The sequence below is a fragment of the Erinaceus europaeus genome, chromosome 16 (assembly GCF_950295315.1).
Source record: "Erinaceus europaeus chromosome 16, mEriEur2.1, whole genome shotgun sequence".
Lineage (NCBI taxonomy): Eukaryota > Metazoa > Chordata > Mammalia > Eulipotyphla > Erinaceidae > Erinaceus > Erinaceus europaeus.
In genome coordinates, this window is record NC_080177.1 from 57,353,199 (window position 1) to 57,362,670 (window position 9,472).

General features: G+C 40.7%; 1 protein-coding gene across 1 annotated transcript; it reads right to left on the reverse strand.

The window, feature by feature from the left end:
- Window positions 1–7,454: 7,454 nt before the first annotated feature.
- Window positions 7,455–8,348, reverse strand: LOC103112301 (olfactory receptor 11H6-like). Its single transcript, XM_007521705.2, has one exon. The coding sequence runs from the start codon at window positions 8,331–8,333 to the stop codon at window positions 7,455–7,457; it is 879 nt and encodes a 292-aa protein (XP_007521767.2). The 5' UTR covers window positions 8,334–8,348.
- Between the last annotated feature and the right edge of the window lie 1,124 nt (window positions 8,349–9,472).

The window sequence follows — 9,472 nt, forward strand, 5'->3', positions numbered from 1 at the left end:
CTAGAGTCCTAATTTAAACAAAAGTATAGAGCATTTAGAAACACATCCACAGTTAAAATTGGAAAAAATGAAACACAGAGAAAGTATAAAAACATCATTGTGTTTGAATACCTTGCTGCTAATTACATCTTAAGTATGTAAAAGTTGAGTTTTGTGACATTATGCTTTCAAATAAGTATTAGTTATTATTAATTAATCAATTTAGTTTTATTTTTACTTGCACACTGCTGGGGAATGAATACAGGGGTCTATGGGTTCTCAAGCAGGAAAGATTTTTTTTTTTTTGCTTTTAAGCTATCCCCTAATATTTAAGATTAGCATTACTTTGTAAAATGTTGCTTATTTATAATTCTTTTTTCTTTCTTTCTCTTTTTAAAATTTTTAATTTATAAAAAGGAAACATTGAGAAAACCATAGGATAAGAGGGGTACAGCTTTGCACAGTTCCCACCAAAAGACCTTCGTATACCATCCCCTCCACTGATATCTTTCCTATTCTTTAACCCTCTGGGAGTATGGACCCAAGATCATTATGGGGTGCAGAAGGTGGAAGGTCTGGCTTCTGTAATTGCTTCTCCGCTGAACATGGGCATTGACAGGTTGACCCATACTCCCATCCTGTCTCTTTCTTTCCCTAGTGGGGAAGGGCTCTGGGGAAGTGGAGCTTCAAGGTACATTGGTGGGGTTGTCTGTCCAGGGAAGTCAGGTTGGCATCCTGCTAGCATCTGGAACCTGGTGGCTAAAAAGAGAGTTAACATACAAAGCCAAACAAATTGCTGACCAATCATGGGCCTAAAGGCTGGAACAGTATAGATGAAGTGTTGAGGGGGGTCCTCCATTTTGTAGATAGCTAGTAGGCATATTTTAGTTATATTTCAAAGGGCCTGTAGCTATACTAGTTTTTTTTTTTTTTTGCCTGAGCCTGAAATCTGATATAAAGGTGGATCCTAATTATTGTCTGGGGAGATGATATCATGCCTGGGAAAAGGACCAGAATGCTTGATCAGGGAAGAGAGTAGCTCCGTAATATGAGAAAGGGGTATAAATATTATTGTAAACCCCATCGATTTGATGTGGTCTGGGGCCCATAATTAGCTTAGGAGCCTGTGTGACCTCTGCATGCCTCTAGATCTGAGCTCACATTGTGTGGTCATGAGTAGGAACAGTCCATGCTGCCCCAGTATCGCCCCATCTTCCTCAGGTGGAGCATAGAGGATGGAATGTTCTCTACCAGTGTTGATCCAAGTTGAGGGCAAGGTGCTATGGGGACCCACAAAGGGCTCTTGTTGTTCCTGATAGAAATTACAGGTAACAATGGAGAGAGGGATTTATTCGAGTTCTAGGCCCATCAAGTCTGTTTGGGAATCTCAGAACCAGCTGGTGGAATGGCCTGATAGTGACTAAAGACTCATTAAAGTATGCCAGTCTCTTGCCCTTATTCAGCTTTTGCAGTCCTTGCTTTCATAAGGTTAGCTTTGGAGTGAGTGAGAGAACTGTAATAGGCACTAGGTTAGGAGGGTATCAAGGTCTAAGTGGACATTATTTCATTATGAACTTGATACTGACTCACTGCAGACTATTGTGTATTTTTGCTTTTAGGTATATATTTTGCCCTAATTTATGGACACTTGTGAACATATCCTCTATCCTATGGGGCCTAGTCTATATCTAGGTTTTGGGACTTTGTTAGGAAGTGAACCACCTGGAACGGAATTAGAGACTACCATGAAAGGAAAGGTCTCATCTGATTGATGAGGGTGAAGGGTTGGCAATCCAGGCCTGATGTCTCTGGACACAGTTTGAGGTGAAGCATGCTGAGATGGTACTCGTTGCATTGATTAGGTTGTAATCAGTGAATGCAATATCATTTGGCCTGGCTTGAGAGAAGCATGCAGAGAAGTGAGCCCCACCCCAGAGGTTCCAGAATTGGGAGAAACATAGGCTCTATAGAGGAAGTGGGAGATTCTTGTTGTCTTAGGGTTTAAGAAGACAATAGGTAGTTATTTCAATAATCATATTGCTTGGCCGCTGGGTTAACTTTGAAAAATCCCTGTGTTAGGATTTGTTGTATCATACACACCTTCACGATATTTTATGTCCTTTGACATTATTTGCACATAGCTATGCCACCGGTTGCTTTTGTTCTCCCTGGACGAAGTTTTTTTTTTTTTAATTTTTTATTTAAGAAAGGATTAATGAACAAAAACATAAGGTAGGAGGGGTACAACTCCACACAATTCCCACCACCCAATCCCCATAACCCACCCCCTCCCATGATAGCTTCCCCATTCTCTAGCCCTCTGGAAGCATGGACCCAGGGTCGTTGAAGGTTGCAGAAGGTAGAAGGTCTGGCTTCTGTAATTGCTTCCCCGCTGAACATGGGCGTTGACTGGTCGGTCCATACTCCCAGTCTGCCTCTCTCTTTCCCTAGTAAGGTGTGTCTCTGGGGAAGCTGAGCTCCAGGACACATTGGTGGGGTCTTCAATCCAGGGAAGCCTGTCCAGCATCCTGGTGGCATCTGGAACCTGGTGATTGAAAAGAGAGTTAACATATGAAGCCAAACAATTTGTTGAGCAATCATGGATCCCAAGCTTGGAATAGTGGAGAGGAAGTGTTAGGGAGGTACTCACTGCAAACTCTAGTGTACTTCTGCTTTCAGGTATATATTTTGGAGTAGTTTATGGATACGTGTGCACATAAGCTCTCTCTCACAGAAACTGGTGTATATCTAGGTTATGGGACTTTGTTAGAAAGTGAACTACCTGAGATGAAATTAGAGTGTACTATAAAAGGAAAGGTCTCACCCGGGTAATGAAGCTGAAAGGTTGTCATTCCACACGTGAAGTCTCTGATACAGTCTGAGGTGAAGCCTGTTGAGGTGGCAATCGTTGCGTTGGTTAGGTTGCGATCGGCGGATGCAATATTATTTGGTATGGATTGGGAGATGCATATGGGAAAGTGGGCCCTATCCAAGGGTTCCAGGACTGGGGGAAGTAGGGGCTCTATAGTGGAGATGTGAGGTTCCGGCTGTCTTAGGGTTCAAAAAGACAATCGATAGTTAATATTATCATCACATTATTTGTTAATTGGGTTAACTTTGAAAAGTCCCTTTGTTATGGTTTGCTGTACAGTATCCAGTATCTTATATATAGCTGTGCTATTGGATGCTTCTAATCTGCTTGGTCTAGGCTTTTGAGAGAGTCCACATATCAAATACATAGCCTATATATTACAAAGATTCAGTTTGTCTTTTGAGAAACTTTGAGACATACAATTGATTTCCCCCTCTCATATTAATTAACTACTGATTTATATGTCTACATTTTGCTAGGAGTGTACATAAACACCATTCCCACCACCAAAGGACTGTGACCCATCCCTCCCGCCCACTCCCACCCCCCACTGGCCCAGGAAGCTGCATGTCTACCCCTCACCACTGGGTTTTTACTTTGGTGCCCTACCTACAATTTGATCAGGTCCTGCTTTTAGTTTCCCTTTCAGATCTTCTTAGTCAGCTTCTGTTGATGAGTGGGATCATCCCATACTCATCTTTATCTTTCTGACTTAGTTCACTTAACATAATTCCTTCTAGCTCTGTCCAAGATGGGTCAGAGAAGGTGGGTTCATTGTTTTTGATAGCTGCATACTGGACGAAGTTTTTAAGAGAGTCAACATATCAAAGACTCAGCCTATGTATTAAAAAGACTCAGTCTGTGCTTTAAAAAGTTTGAGACATTCAATCAGTTGTTTTCCTCTCATATTACTTAGTGATTTATATGACTACAAATTAATAGGAGTGTACATAAACACCATTCCCACCACCAAAAGACTGTGTCCCATCCCCTCCCTACCCCACCCCGTGAAGCTGAACATCCACCCTCACCCTCCACACAGGGAGGTGCCCTACTAACTTTATTAATTTTTTTAGAGAGAAATTGAGAGAGGAGGGGAAGACAGAGAGGGGAGAGAAAGACAGACACCTGCAGACCTGCTTCACCGCTTGTGAAGCGACCCCCATGCAGGTGGGAAGCTGGGAGCTCGAACCAGGATCCTTACTCTGGCCCTTGCACTTTGCACCATGTGCGCTTATCTCACTGTGCTACTGTCCAGCTTCCCTGTAAAATGTTATTTATTTATTTATTTATTTATTTATTTATTGGATAGTGGCAGAGAGAAATTGAGAAGGTGAGGAAAATAGGGATGGAGTGTTCTATCCTTTCTTACTCCTTCAAGGACAATCACTATATTTCTCACAAAAGTTAGAAACAGGGCAGTACAGATCTTTTTTTTTTTTTTTTTTTAAGTATAGTCTTTATATAGGCTGTGTAATTGATATGCAGACTCTCTCAAAAGCCTAGACCAAGTAGACCAGAAGCAACCAATAGCACAGCTATATACAAGATACTGGGTACTGTACAGCAAACCCTAACAAAAGGACTTTTCAAAGTTAACCCAATTACCAAATAATGTGATGATAACATTAACTATCGATTGTCTTTTTGAACCCTATGACAGCAGGAACCTCACATCTCCACTATAGAGTCCCTACTTCCCCCAGTCCTGGAACCATTGGATAGGGCCCACTTTCCCATATGCCTCTCCCAATCCATATCAAATAATATTGCATCTGCCAATCACAACCTAACCAACACAACGATTGCCACCTCAACATGCTTCACTTCAGACTGTGTCCAGAGACTTCACGTGTCAAATGACAACCTTTCAGCTTCATTACTCAGGTGAGACCTTTCCTTTCATAGTATACTCTAATTCCATCTCAGGTGGTTCACTTTCTAACAAAGTCCCAAAACCTAGATATACACCAGTTTCTGTGAGAGAGAGCATATGTTCACACGTATCGATAAACTATTGCAAAATATATACCTGAAAGCAGAAGTACACTAGAGTTTGCAGTGAGTACCCCCCTAACACTTCCTCTCCACTATTCCAAGCTTTGGGTCCATGATTGCTCAACAATTTGTTTGGCTTCGTATGTTAACTCTCTTTTCAGTCACCAGATTCCAGATGTCATCAGGATGCCAGCCAGGCTTCTCTAGACTGAAGACCCCACCAATGTGTCCTGGAGCTCCGCTTCCCCAGAGTCCCACCCTACTAGGGAAAGAGAGAGGCAGACTGGGAGTATGGACCATGTTCAGCGGGGAAGCAATTACAGAAGCCAGACCTTCTACCTTCTGCAACCCACAATGACCCTGGGTCCATGCTCCCAGAGGGATAGAGAATGGGAAAGCTATCAGGGGAGGGGGTGGGATATGGAGATTGGGTGGTGGGAATTGTGTGGAGTTGTACCCCTCCTACCCTATGATTTTGTTAATTAATCCTTTCTTAAATAAAAAAAGTATAGTCTTTAAAAATTTTATTTATTTATTCATTCATTTATTGGCTAGAGACAGAGAGAAATTGAGAGGGAAGGGGAAGTTAGAGAAGAACAGAAGCAGAGAGACACCTGCAGCATCATTTCATTGCTTTCCCCTGCAGGTGGAGACTGGGGTTTGAAACTGTGTCCCTGTGCACTGTGATGTGTGTTCTTAACCAGGCACATATTACCCAGTCCCCAGATCTTTAAAATTTAAAGCATCTGGCTTTCCAGGAGTTATTTATAATGGAAATCTACTGTGATTTTTCAATAATTTTCCCTGCAAGTATTGGAAGATAAAAATTATTTTTCTTTTTCAGCTTTTGATATGGTGAATCATATCAGCTGAGTTTTGAATTAACTTTGATTTTTGGTATAAATCCACTTGATGGTGATTATTATTATCATTATTATTATTATTACTATTTTAACCAGAGCACTGCTCAGGTCAGTCATCTGATGGTGCTGGGATTGAACCTGGGCCCTTAGAGTTGAGGCATTAAAGTCCTTTTGTATCACCGTTATACTGGCACCTCAGCTCAATAGTAATGTATTTTTATATATTAATTTTATAATTCTAGATTTTTTCTGGTAGTATTTTGTTGAGGATTTTGTATCTATGTTAAGGGAAAGTTATTAATGATTGTTATAATAGCGACAATAGAAGGTCCTGCCATTGGATTGTCTATATATGTTCTTTTCAAGATTGTTTACAGAGAAGGAAAAAACAAATGAGGATAGAACCTGGGTGTCAGACAGCAAAGCATATGCTCCTCTCTCTGAAACGTTTTCAGCTGCACTGTATTTAGAAGATGGCATTGTTCTCTGTGCTCCTCAAATGATTGTGTCTATACTTACATAGTTGTTAGAAATAAGTAAGTCGCATCTCTATTCTCAATTCCATTTTCTTATTTATATAAATCACAAAATAAATGGAGTTGCCATGGACATTTTCTTATTTATTTTCTTATTTATTTATTCTCTTTTGTTGCCCTTGTTATTTTATTGCTGTAATTATTATTGTTGTTGATGTCATTTTTGGATAGGACAGAGAGAAATGGAGAGAGGAGGGGAAGAAAGAAAGAGGGAGAGAAAGACAGACACCTGCAGACCTGCTTCACCACCTGTGAAGAGACTCCCTTGCAGATGGGGGAGCCAGTGGCTCCAACCGGGAACCTTAGGCCGGTCCTTGCACTTCGAACCACGTGCACTTAACCCCTTGAGCTACCGTCCGACTTTCCCCACGGACATTTTTCATACTACAACTCACCGTCTCTTTCCCTCCATAACATTAGCAAATACTGGCTACAGGGCTAATGAGAAAACTAAAACAAACTAGTGTAGGTGATTTCTGGGTCCTACACATGAAAAAAAAATAAGTGTTAAAGTTATAAATTTATTAGGGATTGGGTGGTGGGCACACCCAGTTGAGCACACATGTAACAATGTGAAAGGACCAGGATTTGAGTCCCCAGTGCCCACTTACAGGGGTAAAGCTTCATGAGTGGTGAAGCAGTGTTTCAGTGTTTCTCTTTCCTTTTCTCCCTCCCTTACCTTCTCTGTCTCTAGCCAATAAAGATAATAATAAAAAAATTAACCCTTTAGACTTACCATTGAACTTAATTGGGTAAAGTTTTAACCTATTAAAATTTCTTCCAATATAAAAAAGTTCTCAGGCAGTTGTTGGACTACCTTAATTTGTTGCTTATGTGAAATACAATGAAGGCGATCACTTTTTTTCAGAATTTGAAAGTACTTTCTTTCAAGTTCAGAAAATACTCTTAACCAAGCTTTTTAATGGAAGGAAACCCTAGCCAGAGCTCCAGTGGTGCAATCGATTAGCACACGGTACTTATATGGAAGCAAACTCTGTCACCATTGCACCACTTTTGAGGGCTGAATGACATCTACAAGGTTAAAATGAAAATTCTGTAAATTATTACTGTTGTGAGTAGAGTTTAGTATGGCAAGAGTTCTCATGAAGCAGTTTTTTAAAACTGAATTTTTAAGAAGAGCAAAACTAAGAGATATCACTCTTTATTCAGGTAATCTACATTTCAGGGGTGGGGTATGACATTTGTTTATATCTTATGAACACTTTGTTCAGCAATGAAGATTTTCCTCAGGGCAGCTTTCATCTCCTTGTTTCTGAGGCTATATATCAGAGGATTGAAGAGGGGTGTTACCACAGAATAAAACAAGGTAATTAGTTTTTGCATTTTCTCTGGATGTCCTGACCCAGGACTAACATACATCATAATAACAGGACCATAAAACAGCATTACAACTGTCAAATGAGAAGCACAAGTGGAGAAAGCCTTGTGCTTACTTGCTGTTGAAGGCATCTTTAGCACAGCTAGGATCACCAGAGCGTAGGAACAAAGAACAAAGAGGAAGGTTCCATTGATGAAAATAATGTTTAAAGTTGAGTAAAGGAGCTGAGTGGCAGGGTCTTCAGAACAGGACAGCATCATCAAAGGGACTGGATCACACACAAAGTGGTCGATGATATTTGGACCACAGTATGGCAGCCTTGAAATGCGTAAAACTGGGGCTATATAGAGGAAGAATCCAAATGACCATCCAGAGATGACAAGACCAGTGTAGAGCTGTTTAGTCATGATGCGTGGGTAATGCAGAGGTCGGCAGATGGCCAAGTACCTGTCAAAGGCCATAGTGCAAAGGAAGAAGCACTCATCATATCCAAAAGAGAAGAAGAAATAGAACTGTGCGAAACAACTTAGAAAGGAGATGGACTTGCTTGTGGACAGGAGATTGGCCAACATGTTTGGAACGGTTGTGCTGACATAACATATTTCCAGGAGAGAGAAATTACCCAAGAGGATGTACATGGGGGTGTGAAGGCGCCTGTCCAACAGCACAGCACAGGCAATGAGTACATTGCCTGTTACAGTCAGGATGTATGCTACTGAGAAAAACCCAAAGTAGAGGAGCTGCATTTTTGGACTGGAGGGAAAGCCCAAGAGGATAAAATGAGTAACGGTGGTAGTGTTTTCTCTGCCATATGCATTCATTTACCTGGAAGATTGGAGATGACCCTGATTATTGCACCTTATTGGAGAATGCTGTTTCTTCTTGAAAACACTACATTTCTTTATCTTCTGCTCCAGAAATTAGTAAACAAGATTGCATAAGTAATAAGACCATAACTTTCATGACTATTCCCCTAAACATATTATTTTAATGTCAACTTTATAAGAATGCTATACTAGCTATCCCGAGTGTAAACAATGTTATTCTGAGAAATAATTCTATCTGTTTTTCTTTTTTTTTTTTTTTTTCCTCCACGGTTATTGCAGGGCTTGGTGTCTGCACCATGAATCCACGCTCCTGGAGGCCATTTTTCCACCTTTTTTGTTGCCGTCTCATTGTGGTTATTATTGCCATTATTGAGTTGCTTTGTTGTTGGATAGGACAGAGAGAAATGGAGAGAGGAGGGGAAGACAGAGAGACAGAGGGGGAGAGAAAGATAGACACCTGCAGACCTGCTTCACCACTCGTGAAGCGACTCCCCTGCAGGTGGGGAGCCGGGGGCTTGAACCGGGATCCTTACGCCGGTCCCTGCGCTTTGCGCCACTCTATCTGTTTTTCTATATGTTAAATGCACATTTCATATAATTTTGTGCACCCGAATATCTTTTAATTGCACTATGAATTTTTGAACCTATATCTATCAGTATATTATGATTTTAAAAATGGCATAGGAGAACCTGAGGCCTCAATATAAGAGGGACTAACATAATGGTGACATATGTTAACTTAAGATATGCTTTAATAGCCATGGAGGTGGCATAGTGAATTTGATTCTGGCATGACATTTGCTAGAGTGATGCTTTGGTTCATTCTTTCTCACCTGATCTCATTAATAAATTAAAGGAAATGTGTGCAGCTATGAAGAATAATGAATCTACCTTCTTTGACCTAGCTTGGATGGAGCTAGAAGGAATTATGTTAAGTGAGGTAAGCCAGTAAAAGAAAGAGGAGGATGGGATGAGTGTATTCATAAACAGAAGCTGAGAAAGAAGAACAGAAATGGAAATGCAAAGCAGAATTTGACTTAGTTTGGAGTATTGCACCA

Coding starts and splice junctions, on each gene's coding strand:
- LOC103112301 (XM_007521705.2), bottom strand. CDS start 8,333: ATGCAGCTCCTCTACTTTGGGTTTTTCTCAGTAGCATACATCCTGACT.